Source organism: Apodemus sylvaticus, chromosome 1 (genome assembly GCF_947179515.1).
Source record: "Apodemus sylvaticus chromosome 1, mApoSyl1.1, whole genome shotgun sequence".
Taxonomy (NCBI): domain Eukaryota; kingdom Metazoa; phylum Chordata; class Mammalia; order Rodentia; family Muridae; genus Apodemus; species Apodemus sylvaticus.
In genome coordinates, this window is record NC_067472.1 from 3,519,213 (window position 1) to 3,543,582 (window position 24,370).

General features: G+C 41.9%; 1 protein-coding gene across 2 annotated transcripts in view; it reads right to left on the reverse strand.

The window, feature by feature from the left end:
- Atrnl1 (attractin like 1) overlaps nt 1-24,370 on the reverse strand; it is a 531,270-nt gene that overhangs the window by 409,092 nt on the left and 97,808 nt on the right. For both annotated transcript variants that reach the window (XM_052182687.1, XM_052182678.1), the window contains exons 19-20: nt 20,381-20,518; nt 3,467-3,560 (exon numbers count right to left, since the gene is read on the reverse strand). In XM_052182687.1, the coding sequence (XP_052038647.1) occupies nt 3,467-3,560; nt 20,381-20,518 (232 nt within the window). The remainder of the gene's footprint in view (nt 1-3,466; nt 3,561-20,380; nt 20,519-24,370) is intronic.

Here is a 24,370-nt window from a genome sequence, read left to right on the forward strand (position 1 = left end):
GGAGCAATGGCAGGTGGCCTTAACGACAAAGCAGAAAATGATGGACAAATCCCCTCTTGTGCCTGCAGCATGGTATCTTGGGTAAAAACACCAGCTGGGCAAGCCTGCCAACCTCAGCTCAATGCCTGGAGCCCATGGTGGAAGAGGAGCACTGACTCCCAGAAGTGTCCTCTCCTCTTCTGGTTGAGTACCAACCATACATTTCAGCATTAACTGTCTTACATTGCCTGATTGTAAGTGGGAAGAAATGGCTAGCTTTTCAATCATCAAGAAAACCAATAGCCATAAACATATAGTAATACATGCACACATAATTTAAAATTCAGGTAGCACCCATCAAACAGTCCAAGGAAGTTCTGTCTTTCTGAGTCTGGCTTATTTCTCTGAGCATAATGATTTCTAGTTGTATCTACTTTCCTTTAAATGTCATGGTTTCCTTTTCTTTATGGCTGCGTAAATTCCCATTGGGTATATGTATCGTATTTTATTTAGCCATTCATCCGGCTGGCTCCATTTCCTAGATACTGTGATCTGCGAACAGATACACAAGGATGTTCAGGTTTACATCCTCATGGCAGGTAGAGTAATTTAGTCCTTCAGGTACAAACCAAGAACAGAACAGCTGCGATGTCATCTTCAGTGACAGCAACCTTGCCTGGAGTGAGCTGGACTCTGACATGTCCCTGAAGGCTGAGGTGTTGGCCATTTGTATTTCTTCTATGGAGACCCATCTGTGGAGTTCAGTAAGTGCTTTGATCTTTAAAATTACCATTCTCAGTACCACTTCTCTTGGAATGTTAGACTGAGAACTGTCATGATCATTACAGTATGACTACTAGGTTTCATGCTTTGGTTCTGGATACTCCATTGTTAGAGAGAAGGCGCAGCCAAGACTGGCTATGTAACCGAGGCTAGCTAAAGGGATATTTCAATCATAATCATTATTGCTTTGCCCACCATGAAGGTCATTCCCTTCCACAGTTTATTCCACAGAGAATGTTGTCTTAACTCTTCTCCACTTTCAAGCTGAATGTGGAGCCTCAGGCCTTCCTCTCCACACTGGGAGGAAGAGGCAGTGAGAACTCAGGATCTTTGTGAGTGCTAGGCTAGCCTGGTCTATGTAGTGAGTTACAGGCCAGCCAGCACTACACACCAAGAGCCTGTCGTTGAAAAAGGAGAAGAAAAAATAAATCATCTCTTTTTTTTTTCTATTAGAAACCAGTAGTATCCACGTAGGAGGTTTGGGAGCCTCTCTGAGAAGAGGAAATTTCAAATGCTATCTATTCCTACTGCTCTCGATGCTCCAAACTAGTAGGGAAGGACCTCAACCAGCTAATTCATTCCATGGAAGCCAGAGCTGCCGCTGCACATATGCAGACTCTTGCCTTTTTCTCTCCTTTAGGAGGTTTTGTTTGTTTATTTGTTTGTTTGTTTGTTTGGTTGGTTGGTTGGTTATTTGGTTGTTTGGGTGGATTTTGTCATTGTTTACAGGCTTTTTGAGTTTCAATTAACTCAAGGATTTATAGTTTACAAAGCTTTTCTCTTGTTAGACAATTCACAAGGGTGACCAAGCTACAATCCACTGACCCAGAGAAGTTGTGTAAAGAGGAGGACTCCAGGTGGGATGCATGGATCTCCCAGGGAAGGGGAAAGAGATTTTGCCAGTAAACAGGGCACAGGTGAGGATGAGAGCAGGAAGGATCAGGCTGTGGGAGAAGAGGGTCAGAGTGTGGGAGGGAGGGGGAGACAACTGGGATTCAGGGACTTCTGGTGAGTGCAGTTGAAACAGGAGTGTCTCTGACTCTTTTGCCTGCTCCTTGGGACTATATTCCTTGTACTGGGTTGCCTTGTCCAGTCCTGATATGAGCGCTATTGCCTTGTTTTATTGTAGACCTGCCATTTTCTTAAGGGAAACAGGGTTATGGGGGTAGGGGCTGAGGAATGGAGAAAGGGCTAGATGTGGTCAGGATGAATTGTATGAGAGAAGAAGCTACTGCGTGCAGAAACAAAATCAGACAAAAGTGTTCTTCATAAATTGTTATTCCAGCTCCTCTTTATAAAAGTTCAGAAATTAAACCAAAAGCAAAATATATTTTTGTCATTCAGACATATGTATTCTAGATAAAATATGTATGTCTGACCTGTAATCTATCAGCTCATACATAAATAAAAATGCCACTCTCTTTTGTCTAAGAACAAAAGCATGTCCTTAACGTGCAATCACAAAAGACGTAACCATTATAGACCTATATATTTAAGTCACTTACAGAAAACTGTAATAATTACTTTCAGTTCATAATCATGGATTAAAAATCTTAGTTGCAACTAAGATTTTTCCTTTTGCCTATAATGCTGTAACTCATCTCTACAGATGTCACCTTCATTCCTATAATGACATAATGATGCTTATCACCTGGTGCATAATATGATGGGGCCTGAAGGCAGGAAAGCACATGTATAGTTAGGGCTCCTGTGAAAAAGTCTTAAACTCTTCCACTTATGGGACCTGTACAGATTCACCAGCTCATGACAATAAAGTTGGCTCAACTCAGAACACACATTACTGTTGGGATATCTCAGGCACCCCTCTAACATAGCGTGTAAGCCTTGGGTTAGCTCATTCTAGTCAGGCCAGTGTGGCCTAATGGAACCAACATAAGACCTAAGGCTTTGGCTTCACTTTAGCTACAGGGTTCTCACCTAAGGGACTCCCCGGCTTCTCTGAACTTGAAGCCTGGTCAATGATGTCAAATAAGAATTTTTAGGTATTTATAATTTAGGGAGTTCTTTATTAATTTTCCTCTGATAATTACATAATTCATATAATGGAAACATGATTTTTCTCAAATTATAAGTATACATGAAAACTGGGCATTTATTTGTACCAGTTGATATTAAACCATACAAATTTGATTTTAATATGTACATGAACAAAATTAAGAAAAGAAAATAATTTAATGTATTGCCCTTTAAAGTCACGTTTGTAAGGTAATAATACTAAAAATAACTAAATGTCACAAGAAAATCACTCAAAGTACTGAGAGCAAACTACTGGTTTCTGCGTAATGAACAATCTAAGAGAAAAGGGAGGCTGGTGGCTAGGTGGTTCAGCAGTGACCTGACTGTGGGCTCGCAGAACCCAGGTCAAGTGTGGTGCTGCCATGGCACCACCGCTGCCTGCCTGGCAAGTTTCAGAAACAGGATTCCTGTCGGCCGGTTCTGCAGGCTCGGCTTCACAGCCTCTCTAACTGCCATCTTTAAACATTTATGTTTTTCAAAAGAATTGATAATACGCAACTGACAACAGCTTACAGTGATCGCTTCGGCAGCACATATCCTAAAATTGAAAATAGCTTACAATACTATAAGCTTAGCTGACATAATGCTAACATTCAAAAATAAAACATAAAAATTAGTTTTAGGCACAAAGTCCCTGAAAGCTACAGAAACAATAGTTAGTACTCACAGCTGGCACTGGTCACCTTTTATCCCCTTGGTTGTGCAGAAACACTTTCCTGTGTGCAGGTGACAGACATTTGCATGGCCACCACAGGTGCAAGCTGTAAGTCAAAACAACATAGTATCAAGACAGAAGTCAAAACAACATAGTATCTATTAAGTACTACAGTTATTATCTTATTTAATGGGGCTGTTTCCTCATGCCATGTGTTATTTTTAATCATAAGAAGGTAAAGTTATCTATGTGACTTGAAAAACTTTGCAAAACTCTTTAACTCCCCCAGTGTCTTCTATCTTCCATGTACCTAAGTAGTTCTCTAATTCTCCTTTGTGTTTCTATTTGTGATCTGACACACCATCAGTGAAAAAGTGGTTAAAAAGGTAGCAGTGTAGTGGTGAACACCTCCAATCCCAGCACATGGGAGATGCATGGTGCACACCTTCAAACCCAGCATGTGGGAGGGGAACACATGGTGCACACCTCCAATCCCAGCACATGGGAAATACAAGATGCACACCTCTAATCCCAATACATGGGAAAAGCATGGCACACACCTCCAATCCCAGCATGTGGGAGGGGAACACATGGTCCACACCTCCGGTTCCCACATGTGGAGGGAAGGCGGGCAGACTGGCAGACAAAGTTATCCTTAGCTACATAAAGAGTGGATATGGCTTTGAGAAGGTGACTGGATCAGAACACTCATGGGTAACACATAAAGAGCAAGAACCCCAGAGCACAATGATTTAATGTCAAACACGCATCAACAGTCGCTAATTATATAACTTTAAACAATTTACTGAAACTCTCCAGTTTGGTTTCAGCACCTATAAGTAGAGAGTAGCAGTATTTAGTTCTAAGGACTCGAGAGAATTAAATGAGATATTGCAATTTAGAACACTTAACTTGCCAGGCAGGCAGTGGTGGTGGCATGGCAGCACACACCTTTAATCCTGGCACTTGGAAGGCAGAGGCAGGTGTATCTCTCAGTTGAGGCCAGCCTGGTCTACAGAGCGAGTTCCAGGACCAATCAGGCTATTTTCAACAAAGGCAGCACCGACTGGCATCAGCACTAGTAATGAGCATGGTGGTCACTAGTCACTGCTAACAATGGTACCACCCGGGTACTTAGTGCAGCACTTGTCTCTGACCTCTGGGATTAATGTCACAGACAGAGATATCACAACTGTGACAGATTAGTCAGAGTAATAAATTAAAAGCTACAAGGAAATGCAAATACTGAAAATACATCTTATGAGCATACATGCAAAAAATCTCAACAAATTAGAAGTGGAAATCTGGGAACATCTGTAAGGTCTCACATGACCATGAAGGATTTTTATCAAGAGAGAATGACACAGGGCAGGAGAGATGGCTCAGTGGTTAAAAGAACTAACTGCTCTTCCAGAGGTCCTGAGTTCAATTCCCAGCAACCACATGGTGGCTCACAACCATCTGTAAAGGGATCTGATGCCTTCTGGTGTGTCTAAAGACAGCAACAATCTATTCATAAGCATAAAATAAAAAATCTTTTAAAAAGAGAGAGAGAGAGTAAAACAGCTTAATAGTCAAATATCAGTACTGTTACATCATACTGGCCAATAAAAAATAATATTAATTCAATAAATCAGAAATACCATTTGAGAAAACCTACATTCTTTCATGATTAATGACATATGCCTTTAATTCCAACACTACTGAAATACAAGGAGGCAGATAACTGTGAGTTTGAGGCTATTCTGATCTACAGAGCAAATCCCAAGTCAGGCTAGCCAATGTCATGTCGTGAAACTCTTGTCCAAACAAATCTCATCAGGCCTAACTGGGATATCTACTTCCTACCACAGCCTGACAGAGGCACGGGGGTCATAAAGAAAGACACAGGTGGGAAGACTAGAACAGCAAGAAGGTATGGGACTTCTGTGAAACTGTCTCCTGATCATCACAGGACACCACACGTGTGATCACGGAAGCTGTGACACACATGACCTGCACAAGATCACACCAGCCAAATGTGGGCCGCACAGTCCCGGCACCAGCTAAGGAGCAAGCATACTTGACGGTTACTAAGGATGACAGTGTCAACGTTTAGGGATGCTGCCCCCGGCAGGACCCAGGGACTCTTTTGGGCTTCAAAAGAGTGTCAGGAAGATGGTGAACACTGAAGCAGCTATAGAAAATAGATTCAGTCAAAACACATTTCACGTATGAAATTCTAAAAATATATCCTTTAAGAATCAGTAAATCAGAAATAGAAGGAATTCACTAAACATAAACTGCATTTTTAAAACCTAGACCTTATAGCATCATGCCTTCTCCTAAACTCAAGAAGTCTTGGCTCTCCATTACATCATTTATTTCCATCTTGTATGTCACATTCAAATCAAGACAAACAAAAAATAATAAAGTCAGTCAAATAGGAAAACAAGCATAAAGCTGAGGCTGGTTACAAGTTCATTACCATTTCTATTCAAGGAAGTAGTCTCCTAAAAAGTATTTTGGAAAAAAATCTCATAAGCAAAGATACATGTGGAAGATCAGTGTGCAGAAGTCTTGCACAGACTCTAGGGGTGGCATCTGGTAGTATGGTATTTGCTTAGCAGGCGTAAGGTCTAGAAGTTGACCCCTATAGCCCCCCCCCCCAAAAATAATAAACCTTATCTAACTTCAGGGTGGTTAGTGAGGCCTGGCTAGCCCTGCCCAAAGATCTGCCATATTTCTGTAACTAGCAATGAAAATGAAAATATAAGAAATAATCCCACTATAAACGAGCATTAAAATGCTGGGGCTGTAGCTACCTCGATAACATGTGTGCTACCAAGCATAGCCTCAGTTTGATTCACAAAACCCACAATAAAGAACAAAAACAAACACACACACAGGGTCCTGTTTGTAAAAGGAAAGTCAGGTGGATTCACTGGAGAGAGGTGGCCAGACGGCCTGGCTTATGTGTCAAGTTCCAAGACACTGAAAAACGCTGTCTCAAGAAACAAGTTGGATGGCTCCTTGGGGAGCGCACATGAAGCTGTCTGCTGGATTCCACATTCATGCACATAAGTGCATCACACATACAGAGAAAGCAGGAGAGACAGAGAGAGACACAGAGTGGGGGAAATTAAGAGTAACGAAATCCTTAAGAAATAATCTCAGAAAGGTATCAAACAGGTATCCTGAAGACTATAAAATACTGTTGAAAGAAAACTAAAGACAGTATAGATAGAGTGAAAGAAATATCAGCTCACGGCTGAGAAAGCCAGTTACCCAGCTGACAGACAGAGGACACAATCCCCATGGGAAACCTAGCTGGCTACCTTGTACAAATTGACAAGCTGATTCTCAAACTCGATTACAATGACAAAGGACAATGTGAAAGGGTCTTGAAGGATGAAATCAGCTATCCCAACTTTAAACACCACTGTAGAGCAACAACAGTACGTTCAGACAGCATTGATAGAGTGACAGAATCCTGGGGAGTGGGAAGGAGGATCCCAGTCAACCCACTCAGGAGCTGAGGCGGCTAGCCAGGCGGAAGGCAGCATGTGTGGGGGTCCTGCACACCAGCCACGGAAACGGGTCCAATGAGCAAGATGCCTAAACTTAGGGCTTAAAGGATCCCAAAACAAAAAGTTCAAGGAAGTACATGATTTTTCTTGTACTAAGACATTTTAAAGATTCATCGGATTTGAGCTCAATCACGGATGAAGAGTGTTACGTTTTATTACCAAATCATTATTAGCGAGTAGACAGCTGAGATGTCTTTCAGTTACTTAATTGTTGCGAATAGTATTATAAGCACTCACATGGATATATTGTCGGAAGATACATTGTATTTCTCTTTTTCTCCCTGTCTAGAACTAGACTGGCTCTGTCCTTCTACTTGGCTGTTTTGATTGACACACAGACATTCGGAGGACAGCTGTATGCATCACTATTTCCACTACTCATCCATCCAAGTTCCAGTTTCTCTGCATTCTCATTCATTCTGGTTATTGTCTGCATTTTAATTAGAACCATGAATCAGATCTGAAACAAGATATCACTTGCATTTACTTCACTAACTATGAATACAGTGACTTCTTCCGCGCTTACCAGTATGTTTTCTCTGAAATAATGTTGATCCAAATCCATGAATAAATTCGTTTAACTAGGAAATTCATCTTCTCATTGTTGAATTAAATTGTTGTTTATATTCTAGATATAAGTAAGATACATGATTTGCAAAAAAAACTCCTGTAATTTATAGTTCTTTTATTTTATTGGTGGTATCTCTCGTCAGGCAAATATCTAAAGATTGATGGAGTATTCTGTCCTTCCTTCCTTTCTTCTTTCCACTCTTTCTTTTCCTGTACTAGATGTCTTCGTGAATTATCTTTCTATGCTTGTGATAACATATCATAACCAAAAGTAACTTAAAGGAGAAAAGGGCTTCTTTTGGTGGAGTGAGTACAGGAAGCATGGGTGTGGGACAGGAAAGTGGGTGTGTTGGCTAGTGTATGTCAATGTGACACAAGCTAGAGTCATCTGAGAGAAAAGAAACTCAATAGAGAAAATGAATCCATACAATCCAGCTATAGGGCATTTTCTTTTCTTTTTTTTAAGATTCATTTATTTATTATATGTAAGTACACTGTAGCTGTCTTTAGACACTCCAGAAGAGGGCATCAGATCTTGTTACAGATGGTTGTGAGCCACCCTGTGGTTGCTGGGATTTGAACTCAGAACCTCCAGAAGAACAGTCAGTACTCTTAACTCTTAACCGCTGAGCCATCTCTGCAGCCTGCGCATTTTCTTAATTAGTGATAGGAGGACCCAGACCAGTATGGGTGGTGCCACCCCTGGGCTGGTGCTCCTATGTTCTATAAGGAAGCAGGCTGAGTAAGCCATGGGGAACAGCTAATAAGCAGCACCCCTGCATCAGCTCCTGCCTCTGAGTTCCTGCCCTGCTCGAGTTCCTGTCCTGACTTCCTTCAGTGATGAATAGTGATGTGGAAGTGTAAGCCAATTAAGTACTTTCCCTCTAGGTTGCTTTTGTCATGGAGTTTTATATCACAGCAATAGTGACCCTGAGACACTGGGTGGTGACATTTTACCAACACAGAGAGGCTTGAAGACAAAGCCTTGTCTGGGAAAGTTGAAAGTGAAAGACTTGGGGGTAGAGGGAATACATTATTATAAAAAGCAAAAAGAGGAAATAGAGCCTACTTACGATGGAGTGGGCAGGCTTATTTGTATGACTTAATGAATAAAATGTGTAAGTGAATCTTTTAATAAATACCAGATAATTGGGAAGATCCCAATTTACTTTATGCCTGTTCCTGGAAAGAATGTGTTAACTATTATATCAATAGTCTGTTTTCCAAAGACAATCAGCAAAATGTTTAATATCTTATAACATTTTATGATGTGGTCAAACCAATACTTTTAACTTAGCCTTACTAAGATATACAAAGACATGACAGAAGTTGTGTTTTTAATATGACACAATTCAGTGGTGTGTGTGTGTGTGTGTGTGTGTGTGTGTATACAGAAACAGGCCCTCATGATTGCAGTCTTATTTGACAGAACTTTTATCACTCCCTCTCCAAAAAAAATTTTTAAAACGCATTTCCCACTGTCAGTCCTTCCCCTATTGTCCAACTCTCTACTTTCTCCCTGGTTGCCATGGCGATTAGAAATCCATTATCTATACAGACTGAATTATTCTTGAAATTTTATTCATAAAGTCATACAAATAAGTCTTCAAACTTTCCTTTAATGAGAACATAAGATTTGAGATTTCCACAAATGAAAGATAAGGTGTGAAACAAGAAATAAAAAATATGCCCCTGGCCCTCGCTGGCTGCAGCGCTCAGGAGAAAGAGGGCCCTGCGCCTTGCCTGGTCAGCTGCTTGGGGGTTAGCCCTGCGGGCCTGGGACACAGGAGAGCAGAGGCTAGGGAGCAGAAGACCAGGCTCCGCCCCTTGCCCACTGTGGCCCTAGGTGAGCCAGCCTGGCAGGGGCCCTGCTGAAGCGCTCCCCCTAGTGGTGCATGTGCAGAGAACTGGTGAGCTGACCAGCTCTTGTACCACCCAGACCCAGATCTGGCTTTGAACTGGTCCAGCCAAGCATCTTCCCAATCTATGGCGGCTGATCTATGGTCAGGAGGAGTGCATGAAGGGGCCGGTCCTGCAGATCGCTAACTGCAGGATCTCCATGACTCAGGGCAACAACAGGGTATTTAAGAGGAGTCCCAGTAAAGATCCAGTATTAGATAAAGCAGAAACCAGACGTCCGGAAGCAGACCAATGACTCACGGCAATGAACATCTGCAAGTAAAGATGTATGGACAAAAGGGTGTACTGTGGGACACACTATGACACTCTACAGCTTCCACAAATTTTTTTTTGGAGCGGGGGAGGCTGTAAGGGCAGAGGTACAAAAGGAAGAGGAGATGAGTATGAGTGGGGGTTATGATGTGAAATTAACAAAGAATCAATAAAAAGTTAAATAAAAATAAAGAATATCATCAAGGAATAAAGGAACACTAAGATTTATTGTTAATATGTGACTGTTTAAATAATGAATGAACACACAATCACCTAGTTTAACGATAATCCGAACAATTTCGGACAAATACTGAGGCATATTCCAAGGAACACCAAAATCAATGCATATTAATATTTTAAAGCTTGGATTTTATTTATCCATTCTGGGAAAACATTGTAATAGTTATTCTTGCAGATTTTCCTTAAAGAATTATCATTGTATAGCAACTTTAATAATTTCTAAAACAAGAAAAAAACCCACACGCATTGATATATCTTGTATGGAGCTCATTTTGCAAGAATTCCCCTGTGGTATTATACTTCTGAGTAAAATAGCACAAATGCACCTTAAATGCAATTGTTTAAAATTTATACTTCACGGCAGTTTTCATATTATTCTGTGTTGTCAGCATCTGAGGCCATTGTTTTGTGCTGAGTAAGCACCTATGACATCATCATGCTGTGGCCTTTAATTTGGGAAATTTTATTTGGCAGTGATTTTATAGCCCGGATATACACTAGGGGGACATGACTCAGTCACATGGTATTTCTGTCCCCAAAAATATAAAGCTGCAGAGGCAACTTATAAGCAAAACTAAACAATGGAGAAAAAACCAATAGCAAGGTCACCCACACCAGCTGCATACACAGAACACACCGTAGAAACAAAATCCAAGCAGTCACAGTAGGCAGCCATTTTCTGCTCCTGTCTGTCACGAACACATGACAACAGTTTCTGGAGGTCATGCCAATTTAATTTTTTTCGTAGTCTTCCATGCTAATCATGTTTAATGAAATATCTTAGGTTTATTACCGATTAGATACCTAATGTGGTAAAATTCTACATAAGGAAAAAGCATAACAGACACATAATTAAAAATCCTCTCCTTCAGAATCGCAATAGGCTCCTCCAGTCTTGCCAGCCTTGACCAACCAGCTCCTGAGACACCCGGAACCTCACTCAGCTCCACATCTCTTTGGGAGGGAGCTACACGGGCACAGAAGAGGGAAGAGCCGCCTCTTGTGCTGCTGTCAAAGGCTTCTCTGATCCAAGCCACAGCAGGCAAGACTGCTGTTGATACTCATCTCATTCCTCTCAGCTGCGGGCTAAGAGTACATATCTGACTGCTGACGAACCCGCTAAAAGACACTATTCTGTAGAGAGCTGGCTGTGGACGCCGGGATTGGAAACCTGGGCGCGCTTAGGCAGGAGCTGGGCAACAACAGAGCATGCACATAGGAACCTGGGCATGCTCAGATGGGAGCTGGGCAGCACAGCGTGCACATACGAGCACATAGATGTTCCTTGCTGAGTTGCTATTTTCATGTTCCCATAACTCTTCATGCAAATTGCTAATTTTCTTGTCCACTTTGCTAAGCATTCCTTCCATGTTGCTGACGTTCCCTTCCAAGCACAGAAATGAATTTATTTACTTGTTGGTACCGTCTTCCGGGTCATTGATAATTTTTAAAAAACAAACAAAAATACTTTAGAAATATTCTTTATTTATCTGTAAAATAGTCATGCTAATTATTTGCATTATAAAATACAATTAAACAGACATCTAGGCAAAGTGCTTAGCAATGTTCTCGGTATTTAAAAAATGACCAAAAGTATGAAATAAGTTTAAAGATGAGGCAGGAAGCTTGCTTATGGGAAATATGAAATACAGAGGACAAAAGATGTGTATGGTAGAGCAAAAAGTTAGTTGGGATTGCACCATAGAAACTCCTGGAATGTATTTTTAAAGAACTTTGAAGTAGTTACTCCTTTAACAATTTTAGACACTGGAAACTTCAGAAATAAAAAAAGGAAACCTCTTCTTGAATCACATTCAAAGTAAAACTGTCTCTCTTTTCCTACAAAGGAAGTATAAAGGGGCAGTTACAATTGAAGAGATTGTGTGTGATTATGTGTGGCAGATCGATCTTTGCATGAAAAAGACCGAATGAGACGCTCCACCACGTCAAATAATCTGCAACACGTAACAGCAACAGCAGAGGAAGGATTACAAAGACCTAACGTTCTAATTAAGGGAAACAAGTTATAAAACAGGGAATACTCATCACGAACAGGTGGAGAAAGAATCACGTTCAGATGGAATATAAGGATTGAGGAGAAAGAAATATGGATTTGCTAACATCAAGGTCAAAAAGGTCAAAGCATCTAAAAATAATAAAGTCACTGGAATCAGTTTGTAACTGAAACTTGTGCAGAAATGCTCTAAATGTTCAACCAAAAGCTGCTAAACAAGTCTCAAGCTACCTAATTAAATAACCCGGACTGTCCACTCAATGAACAATTAAATCTTCTGTACTTTTGTGAAAGGCTAAGAACAGATATTTTTTAAATCTATTAAAAATAAGCAAGAAAACTCATAAATTTATTCATGGCTAATAAAACTCAAGCATTTTTTAATCCATGACTAATGTTATATATAAAAAGCCTTTAAGGATGGGAGAGGAAAAAGGGGGTGCAGGATCAGGTGTGGGAGGAGACAGCGAAGATGTAGAGGGTCTGGAAATTGAACAGAGGTGTGTAGCAACGGGTGATGGGGAACTGGGAGTAGCCAACAGAAAGTCCCAGATGCCAGGAAAGCAAGAGCCTCCCAGGACCCAACAGAGATGACATTAGCTGAAATACCCAACAAAAGGGAGAGAGAACCTATAGAGACTATATGGAGAGGTTATGCATAGACCCCAGTTGAGGGATGGGGCCACCCACTCTTCTCAAAATTCTAACCCAGAGTTGATCCTGTCTAAAGAAAATACAAGGACAAAGTGTGGAGCAGAGACAAAAGGAAAGGCCATCCCATATGCAGTCACCAAACCCAGTCATTATTGTGGATGCCAAGAAGTGCTTGCAGACAGGAGCCTGCTATGGTTGTCACCTGAGCGGGTCTGCAAGAGCCTTACAGATACAGATGCGAATGCTTGTAGCCAACCCTAGGACTGAGCATGGGGACCCCAATGCAGAGTTATGGGAAGGACTGAAGGAGCTGAACGGGTTTGCAACCCCATGGGAAGAACAACAATATCAACCAACCAGACCCCCCCCCCCAGAGCTCCCAGGGGCTAAACCACCAACCAAAGAGTACACATGGAAGGACCCATGGCTCCAGCTGCTTATGTAGCAGATGGCCTTGTCTGGAATCAATAGGAGGGGAGGAGGCCCTTGGTCCTGGGATCCCCAGCATAGAGGAATGCTAGGGCAGTGAGGCGAGAGTGGGTGGGTTGAGGAGCTTCCTCATAGAAGCAGGTGGAAGGGGATGGGGGGGGGGGGTTGCGGAGGGGAAACTGGGAAGGGGGATAACATCTGAAATACAAATAAATTAAATAACCAATAATTTTTTTTAAAAAAGGCCTTTGAGGGAAAAGGTTTCTTTAATAGTACAATCAGAGAATGTTTAATTCTTACAAAGTATTCACAGAAAACATTTTGCTAATGATTCCTGCATTCCTAATATATAATTAACTTTTCACAATCACTAATTATCCCAAGCATTATATGAGAACTGCAAAAATACATATACAATTTGGCATTTAACTTGGTTTAGCAACCAACCCATTAAGTATATTGTAATCAATTTATTACATTAATTACTCATTAAGTATTTTATAATAAATTTATCCAAGAAGAATATGATCTGGAAGAAAAGATATTAGTCATACAAGACTGGAAAAGTACTTTCTCTTTGTACTTATATTTTACAAATAAGTGAGCATGAAAAATCTGGACAACGATTTTATGGTTAATAACCTACTTATCTGTTGTATATGAGAATGGATTATAATGAAATATATGCTGCTAGCAATGACTGTGGAAAACTGAAGTATAGATTAACAATGTCCCAAGCGATCAGGGGACCACTAAATTAACTCTGGAGTGGGACTTTCCCAGATCATTCAATCAGAATAAATCTCTTTGTCCTTTACTTCATAATTTGATTTATTCATAACACAATGACAGTATCCCACAATGTTTGTAAATTTAAGTTATAACATGCTTTTGGCAGTTAATAAGCATTCAATCACTATTTGATGATTTCAAAGATAATTCTTCTTTATAAGGCACTGTAGTCTGTGGGTGCACTGAGCTGTCCTACTCTAAGAAAAAGGTCATTATTTTCTTCTACTGCAATTTATAAATCAGTTTGGAGAGCATATTTAAAATGTATACCAAAAAAGAATACATTGGTTTGAATAAATTAACTGTAACTTCAGAGTACCCACAATGTGTCAAGTTTCCATTAAGGGACATAAATTTAAAAGCACTTCCCCTTGGAGAAGTTCAGCCAAGAGTGAGCCCAGATTTTAATTCCACGCCTCCTGTGCCTTCTTCATCTATATCCTGCCTATCTGTTGTATGAGTCTGGATCTGTGCCTACCCAAATGCTGCCTTGTCTGTCCCTGCCTCTGTGTCCAGATCTCTACACGAAGTATTGCACGTGGTTTTTTGAACAATATAGAAAGCATCACACAAGGAAAGGCTGAGGAACACTTACACAAATCTCTAACAGAGTTTTGCAGGGGACAAAGTCGCTAACTCCAACTGACCCCAACTATCCCAGAGAACAAACAAAAACTATTGAGAAATATTCATATGTTGTCTTGAGCATGTGTAGTGGATATTCCTGGTATGCTTTCAACCTGCTTTCTGCCTCCAGGATTTACTATCATAGCGTGCACGTGCATTTGTGTGTGTGTGTCTGTGTGTGTGTGTGTGTGTGTGTATAAACACACACAAAGAATTTAAAGGTACTATTTTATGATTATAGTTGTGTACCTTGGCATAACGGCACATGACTTTAATCCAGCTCTCAAGAGGCAAATACAACTTTGAAGACAACATGATCTACATAGAGTCCAGCCAGAGCAACATAATGAAACCCTGTCTCAAACAAACAAACAAACAAACAAACAAACAAAATTTACAGCTATTCATTTGCTTCTGTTATGAATTAAGTGCATGGGAAATTCATGGCAAACAAGGTTGGTTGTACATTGTTTTCTTAAAAGTGAGTTGAACAACAGACTTGAGTTCACAGTAGGACAACAGTGTTAAATGACCTCAAGGCACACTGTTACCTGTAGCTTAAGGTCCAGCAAAATCTCCAGGCTCTTTGAATGTAACATTTTTATAATAATAAATCACCATTTTGCTATAGAAAAAGTCTTAACCATACAATATTTGGATGATTTGCAGGGGATTAGACCCCAAGTCCTGGTCATGCTAAGAAGAAACTATACCTTTCACCTAAAGTCCCATCCCTATTTTTTTTTTTGTTTTTTTTTTTTTTTTTGAGAAAGTGTATTCTCTTCCTAACTCACAATTGCCTTGAACATCACAGTATGTAGATGTAGAGGAACTTTAATCCAGCAACAAGGGTCATATCCAAAGACCATCTAGGTCTGTGTGATCTGGCTGGAATACAGACACACCCTTATCACATGCCTTTAATCCCTAAGATTGAAAGTAAAGTTAGTTTGTAGAAGGAAGCAGCCATGTTTGAAAAATGACATTTAATTGAGGGGCAGACAAAGTGTGGAATCAGAGAAAGATTTGACAGACTGAGTCAGAGATAGGACACACCCAACTCTCATGAGAACAGCATAGGAAAGAGAGGACTTAAGAGAGCAGAGGGAGAGAGGAGACGGGTTTACAGAGACAGGTTGCAGGTGAAGACAGAACGAACCAGAGAATGAGAAGGAGCCAGAACATTAGAATATATCGACAGAGTCTGCCAAGCAGAGCAATTCAGTCAGAAACCAAGAGAAGACAGTTCAAATCAGTCAGCTTGGAGAGGAGCTTGGGCCAAACATCTAAGTTAAACCAACCAGCAGGAGTTCAGAAAGAACTAGAAAGGGTGAGTTTATTCATCAGTAAGCCTCCAAAACAACAACTACATCTGGCAAATAAGTCACATTTGCAGTGTGTAGCCTTGAACACATGATTCTCCTATGCTAGCGACACCAAGTATTGGGATAACAGGAATGGCCACCATGCCCACCTAGTAGGCATTCAGTCTTACTAGCATGCTTTAACCTGCGAACTGACAATCACAGTATTGCTGTATCAGCTAGCACTGGGGTTAGCACTCAGCAGACGCACACACTGTTTCACCTATAAACAATCTCACTCAACACACCAGACAAACAGACGCCTCAGCTGGTCAAATGCCTTTAACACAAAGGCCGATCCCCAGAAGCATGGCGCCTGCTTTCAACCTCTGAGGAGTCTCTCCAGGTACCACTCTCCTAGAGGCACAAAGCTCAGTTCCCAGAAAATGACACTAAAGGTTCGCTTTCTGGCTTTTCAAATTTTAATTTTAGTCATTACTACATAATTTATCAATGTAACATGTCATTTATTAGTTAGGTAATGAATGTGGACATTTAAAAAAGTTTATTTTTATATATCACATGACACTATATAGTCACACACAGCAAGGCATAATCTTGCCACTTTTTAGGACCTAAAAAAAAAGTCAAGGATTATTTAAAGTTTCATAAAAGTCTGCAACAAGGAATACGATAGGCATTAATCCTTCATCCCATTTAATTTTCTATTTACTGTGCATTAATTAGCTTGCCAGATGTGATATGTCACTAAGAGAAATTAATATGGAATAATTAAACTAGTTTTAAATCCAACAGCAGAATACCATCCCCAAAGGGGAACATATTTCTCAAAGCACCCTGCCTGTTGAAAATATAAAATCCTTCATAACAATTTAAATCATTTTGTACTGATTATAAAGAGTGAAATGTTCCTTTTTCCTATTTCAGCAAAAGTTTATATAGTCACATGCATTTGGCAATACATTCTGATCCATGACACCCAAGGTGCAGCCAACAGGGCCACAGAGACACTAGGTGAGTAAGAGCACTGGCTGCCCTTCCAAAGGATGCTGGTTCAATTCCCAGCACCCATACAGCAGCTAACAACTATCTGGAATACCAGTACCAGGGGTCTAACACCCTCTTCTGGCCACCAGGGACACAGCAAACATGTGGTACACTGACATAGACGCAGGCAAAATATAAGATAAAAATAAATAGGGCTGGAGAGATAGCTCAGTGGTTAAGAGCACTGACTGCTCTATCAGAGGTCCTGAGTTCAAGTCCTAGCAACCACATGGTGGCTCACAACCATCTGGAATGGGATCAGATGCCCTCTTCTGGTGTCTGAAAACAGCTACAGTGTACTTACATATAATAAATAAGTAAATCTTTAAAAAAAAAGTAAAAATAAATATTTTGATAACAAAAAAGAAAACCTACATTAAGTAGACTTCATCAATATGATTAAAATATGTGGGAGATTTTTCAAAAAATTTAAGTATAGTTTAAGAAATTAGAAATTTTTATACTTTATCTTTTAAAGATTTAGTATTTTAATGTATATATCTGTTTGTGTGTGTCTGTGTGTGTGTGTGTGTGTCTGTGTGAATGTGTGTGCGTGTGTGTGTGCCTGTGTGTGCGCATGTGTGTGTCTGTGTGTGTGTCTGTGTGACTGCGGGTGTCTTTTTGTGTGTGTGTGTGTATACATGTGTGTGTGTGTATACATGTGTGTGTGTTTGTGTCTTTGTGTGTATGTATATACGTGTGTGTGTCTGTGTGTACATGTGTGTGTCTGTGTGTGTGTGTATGTTTGTCTATGTATGTATGTGCGTTTGTGTGATTGTGTGTATCTGTGTGTGTGTGTGTGTGTGTGTGTGTGTACAGGTGTACCTGGAGGCCAAAGATGGTATCAGACCCCCTGGAGGCAGAGTTGGAGGCTGCGAGCCCACCCTGAAAGGAGAGTGTTCCGAACCACTGAGCCATCTTTCTCACCCTCCAAAACTTTTCTATTTTTGGGAACATTGTGCTTTTTTTAAAATAAGACAATCCACAATGTGGAAGCAAATATTTGATAATCAAGGTATTATAAGGACCTGTTATTTTGAATATATAAAGATATCTTACAATTTGGGAAGAAGGAACAACAATAAAACAAGCCCCACATTAAAAATGGACCAAATCTCTGGGAAATAACTTCTCCAGACACAGAACAACAATACCACAAACAAATAATGGTACAGGGACTAAAACAGGTGTTGATGCCCCCACATACACAGCAGGGTTCAAAATAACCAAAAGGGAGGTACAATTCAAGCCTCTGTCAGAGTCAGCCCAGACTGATAAAATGTAGTTTTTAAAAAGACAGCGGCAGAATGACATTCAGCCTAAAGAGCAGAGATGGCCTCTCTGTAGCTTGAGAGAACCCGGATGACACTGGCTGAGCAGCAACAAACCCAAATTGTGATTCTATTCATACAAGGGACCAACTTGGTGGTGGCCAAAAGCTGGAAGACGGAAAGACAGACGGAGGGTGGTGGCCAGAGGCCAAAGGACCAGTTCACAAGAGGAAACAAAATCTTGAGGGTCTACCTAAAAAATACGCCAGCCCTTCACTCAGGAGCGCCTGTGGTTCTTGTACACAGAGCACACGCAGATGTTCTCACCGTTTCCCACAGACCCCTGCGACCTCCTCATGGTCTCAGCTCTCCACACCACATCCTCCTCATCGACCCCTTCGGGGTTTTCCTCTTTCTCTCAAATGCATTAGAAAATGCCTTTAAGGACACCGATTGCAGCTGTTACTTTAGTCTGGAACACTGTTCTCTCAAAGTGCAGCGGAAAGCTTCATTGCCCTCCAGAACTGGACGGTGAGTCACTTGCTAAGGACACCATATGCATGGGGTATGGGGACACAAGGGATCAAACAGGCAGCGAGCGATCTGGAAACTGTGTCCCCCCTGGCTAGCTCTCACAGACCCAGGAGGAGCTGCGAACACACCTGAGGTGAGGGGAAGTGATGGACAGTGACTTGGCTGTGAACACTGTGAACTGCAGTGATCACCAGCAGCACAGCAAGGCATGCACTGAGCAATAGTGGCCTGACATGTCTGGACAGTCACCAAACACTTACTGATCAGACTGAAGACCCTCTCCACAAAACGGAATCCGTTCCTGGTCCCAAACTGGGCCAAGAACCATTAGCTGTGTGAGTCATAGACTCTAGGAAAGAACTCACTGCCAGCATTCTGTTTAATGGGCATAGCATTAAGCCCCACACTCTACACATATCTAATCTATTAGACCAGCAGATTAGCATAACTCTCAACTCTCATCAGAAAACCTTCCTGTTGCAGCATACAGCAACTCACGGAGCCTCGCAGCTGGTCAGACTGCAGAGCTAAGAGACTGTGTAGTGCTCACCCCTGACTGGGACATCTCCAGTGTATACTCTCCCCTCCAGGTTCAGGTGTCACCACAGAAAGGAGGTCAGAAAGACCATAGAAGCCAGTGGGTGGTATCAGAGGGATGCTGTCACACAGATTCTCCACGCATGGAGGGAAGGCTACACGCATGAACTCTCTGCAGCTGTAGCTGCACGCATACAACTGTGCAGGATCAAGACCCCACAATGGATGGGGTAAGGGCCATGGATCCTACCCCTAGCTGAAGAGATCCCTGTAACAGACGGCTGCTGAGGGATGCTCAGTCTGTGTCAATGTGGCCACTGATAGGTCGCCCATACTCCACTGGATGTCCCAGTACTGCAGTACTGTGTGGACTCGGTGGGGTTTAAAAAAAAAAGAACAGGGGGTTGGGAAAGAAAAGCCGTGGGCTCTTGAGACAATGAGAATGAAAAAAAGAAAAGAAAGAAAACACCATGATAATTGAAGGAAGCCAGTCAAAACGGGTTTTTAAAAAAGTGGCAGTGCCAGGCAGTGGTGGCCCACACCTTTAATCATTAATAAAAGTTTAAAATACGCCGGGCAGTGGTGGTGCACACCTTTAATCCCAGCACTTGGAAGGCAGAGGCAGGTGGATTTCTGAGTTTGAGGCCAGCCTGATCTACAGAGTGAGTTCCAGGATAGCCAGGGCTATACAGAGAAACCCTGTCTCAAAAAATTAATTAATGAATGAATCAGTTAATTAATTAATTAATTAGAATAAAATAAAAAAGTGGCAGAATTGATATTTCAGACCCAACCCATTCCCTTAACTGCCACCCTATCCAAAGAGAAATAATAGCTGTCTTTAGGCATCTTTCTATAAGAGTCAACTATTCATTCCAAAAGTCAATAATCTATCAAAAAAAACCCTGCAGTGATCACTTCATCCATGGGATTGTTTACACTATACTACATTTCTTGCAATAAGTACGCATTCAATTTTAAGTAAAAAAGTAATATTTTAAAATAAGCATCTTGCAGAGTTTTTCTAATTCACGGTATTCGATCAATAAATACTACCTTCAAATATACTGAAGCCGGATAGGAAAAATAATTCATTTTTTTCTTTTGATTAGCACATATACACTGACATGCGTGAAGGCATTTACCTGTGCACTGGCCGCCATTGGTTGGGTCTCCGTAGTACCCAGGCATGCAGTCCTGGCACTGCCTCCCAGTGGTGAGATTCTTACACTGCTCACAGACATTGTTGTTGATGCAGGTGCTGTGTCCGTTACACTGGCAAGCTAAAGGAGACAGTGAACAGTGTCACAAAGAACCCAGCAGCAGTAAGAGTGTGCACAAGCTACCTGAGAACCGAAGTTACTTTTAAAATCACATTCTATCGAGGGGCAAAGAACATTCCCTAATTTTTAAATCTATAACTCAGGCAGCTGAAAGCAGCCGTACATGACAGTGACTACATCATGTCATAGATCACAAGTGACCTCGTTATTGATAAGGTGTAGGAGCTACAGAAAGCGTGAAACACAAAGATCACAGGTCATAAGGAATATTTTAATATATCATAAAAGAATCTTATGAATGTTTTATCTATTAAATTACATAAAGATGAGATCAGATAGTATAACTTTGATAAAGGATAGTAAGTTCTTAATATATCATAAACATATTTTACTTATACTTAATAACCAACCATAAGTATAGAAAATTATCTGGCAATGGGTCTTTATTTAAAAAAAGAAAACAGAATGTTCACTGAAATGAACACATGAAATCTTTTCACTTGAATAAAGGTGTCTCCTCTCAAAATAACAAGACATTTTTTAAACCATCTATAAAACAAGAAAATCTATTACCGAAAAGCTAGGAATAAAGAAAATCCAATGTGTAAAATAATATATTTAAAATATCACGATTTTGTTTTCAAATGTCCTAAGGTTCACAAACACGCCTTTCAAAAGGTTAGGGACAGCAAACTTAGCTCAGCAGATCTCTTCGCATCGCCAGACACCAATGACCAATTTGGAGTTCTTTCCTAATAAAAACATTACGTTGGTAGAACTTCTATTACCATGCTTAAGTGATTAAGGGGAAGTTTTGTAGGGACATGCCATACACATAATTAATTCATCCATAATTAGTTCATTCAGGTTAGAAGCATGAATATCCACTACACATAAAGAATTGCCTGAAGAACCAAAATAAGAAACAGGCCAGTGTACTTTGTGAAATTTCAAACCACATGAAAACCATTATCTAAGTCGAAGCGTCTGCTTCTGAGTGAAAGGAGTGCGTTTGCTCTTACACCCAACGCATCATACAGGTTATGACTGAAAGGCAGAGGGGGGGATGTTCCCACAAGAGCAGCAATCTGGGTGTGCTGATAGCTACATAAACAGAAAGCACACGTATGACCAACAACATCTGGAGGAATTAAAATACCACAGCTGGCCAAGGCACAGTCAGTCTTTCCTGTCTGAACAAAGAGAAAAGCCCAGGGCAGCCGCGAAGCCTGTGTCTCGGATCCAGCTACACATGGCTGGTGTGTCACAGTGAATCTGATAAAGAGGGTGCATCATGCAGACATGAGAGGATTTAGACCCAACTGCAGGGGGAACTGTTGCAAGGGAGGGTGCTGGCAACTGGTACGGTCAAAACTAACATACTGCCAATTACAAAGCACAAGGCCTCCTGTAAAGAGCTGTATCAAACCCAGAAAACGAAAGGTTGTGCTCCTTATGCCTATCATCATGCTATAATCAACACTGGCACCAGACTGCACCCACAGGTAGCATGACTTCACACTGTATAATTCTTCCAGGATGAACGTCAATGTTCTAATATCGACATAAATAAAGAACAAAAATAAAACTAAAGGGAATCCATCTATTTTATTTTGCCTACATTCTAAAACTACCCCAGATGGCTCCTTATTTATGGAAACAGAAAAAAAAAATCAAAATAAAACATAATGACAAATTCATCATTTGATATGCAAATAAAGCACATAGTTCTGAAAATATGGGCTCTCTATAAACAGATGTATGGCACTTAAAAATATCTCTGTGACATTATTAGTAAATTTCCAACATGTTTACACAGAAATTGGAGGCAAAAAAAAAATTACCTATAAACCTTTTCAATATATAGCTTATCTTTAAAGGAAAAAGAAGTTGTCACTAAAGAAATTGTCCTCGATTGGACTAAAATCGAGGCAGAGACTGAGTTGGAAGAACATCTGTACTCTACATAGGACACATCTGTACTCTACATAGGACACATCTGTACTCTACATAGGACACATCTGAACTCTGCATAGGACACATCTGTACTCTACTCTACATAGGACACATCTGTACTCTACGCTACATAGGACACATCTGTACTCTACTCTACATAGGACACATCTGTACTCTACATAGGACACATCTGTATTCTGCATAGGACACACAGCAAGCATCAGCAGGCATGGCTTCCAAACTCTAGCAAGACCAGCAAATGTAACTGCTGCCATCTTCCATGAAAGGAGGGAAACTGAGTCACGGACATAAACTGACACTGTCACCTGCATCCATATGGTGAAACCAAAGCACACAGTGAGACCAAAGGAGGGGGGGAGAATCCTGCATGCCACTAAAGTCTAGGCACGAAAGGAAAAGACGGCATAAAAATGTAAACTCTCTTCCACACACCATCACGCATCCTGTGCCGAGGTCCTCAGACCTCACAAAGGCAGCTCCAAATGACACCATGAAATGTATCTACAACTCAAATCATGCCAAGTATACCACATAACTGAGAGGAGAAAACATCTTCTCTTCAGAAAAGGACTACACAGTCAATGTCTTAGATTTTGCAAGCTATATACTTTTTATTTTGTTTTCATTTTTTCAAAATTTTATTTTATGCTATCAGTATTTGTGAAGTGCCCTTGGAGACCAGAAGAAGACATTGGATCCCCTGGAACTGAAGGAACACTTGGTTGTGAGTTGCCAGGTAGTGATGGGAATCCAGCCCAGGACATCTGGAAGTAAAACCAGTGCTCTTAAACACCGGTCCCTCTACACACACACACACACAGAGAGAGAGAGAGAGAGAGAGAGAGAGAGAGAGAGAGAGAGAGAGAGAGAGAGAGAGAGAGAGAGAGAGAGAGGGAGGGAGGAGGGAAGGAGGAAAGGGGAGGGGAAGGGAAAAAAGGAGGGGAGGGGAGGGGAGAGGGGAGGGGAGGGGAGAGTACAGAAGGGGAGAGAGAAGAGGAGGGGAGGAGAGGAGGGGAGAGGAGGAGGGGAGGGGAGGAGGGGGAGGAGGGGAGGGGAGGAGGGGGAGGAGGGAAAGCAGGGAAGGGGAGGAGGTGGAGGAGGAGAGCGTAGGGGAAGGGAGGAGGGAGGTGAGAGGAGGGGGAGAGAGGAGAGGGGAGGGGGAAGGAAGGAGGGGAGGGGAAGGGAGGAGGGGAGGGGAAGGAAGGAGGAGAGGGGAGAGGAGGAGAGGGGATGGGAGGGGAGAGGAGACGGGAGGGGAGGAGAGGAGAGCTGGAGAGGAAAGGAGAGGGGAGGGGAGGTGGAGAGGAAAGGGGAGGGGAGGGCCAGAGGAGAAGAGGGGAGAGGAGGGGCAAAGGAGAAGAGGGGAGAGTAGGATAGGGGAGGAGGAGAGAGGAGGGGAGAGGAGAGGATGGGAGGGGGAAAGGAGAGGAGAGGGGAGAGGAGGGGAGGGGAGGGGAGAGGAGAGGAGGGGAGGGGAGGGAGAGAGGAAAAGGAGAGAGGAGGGGAGGGGAGATGAGGGGGAGAGGAGAGGAGAGGAGAGGGGAGGGGAGTGCAAAGGAGAGGAGAAGAGGGGAGAGGAGAGAAGAGGAGGGGGAGGGGAGAGGAGAGGGGAGGGGAGAGGAGGGGAGAGGGCAGGAGAGGAGAAGAGAAGGGAGAGGAGGGGAGAGGAGGGGAGAGGGTAGGAGAGAAGGAAAGAGGGTAGGAGAGGAGGGGAGAGGGCAGGAGAGGAAAGGAGAGGAGAGGAGAGGGGAGGGGAGGGAAGAGGAGGGGAGAGGGCAGGAGAGGAGGGGAGAGGGCAGGAGAAGAGGGGAGGGAGGGGAGAGGGGCCAAGGAGAGAATGTGAAGTAGGGAGAGTTAAACGATCAGAGTCAGGAG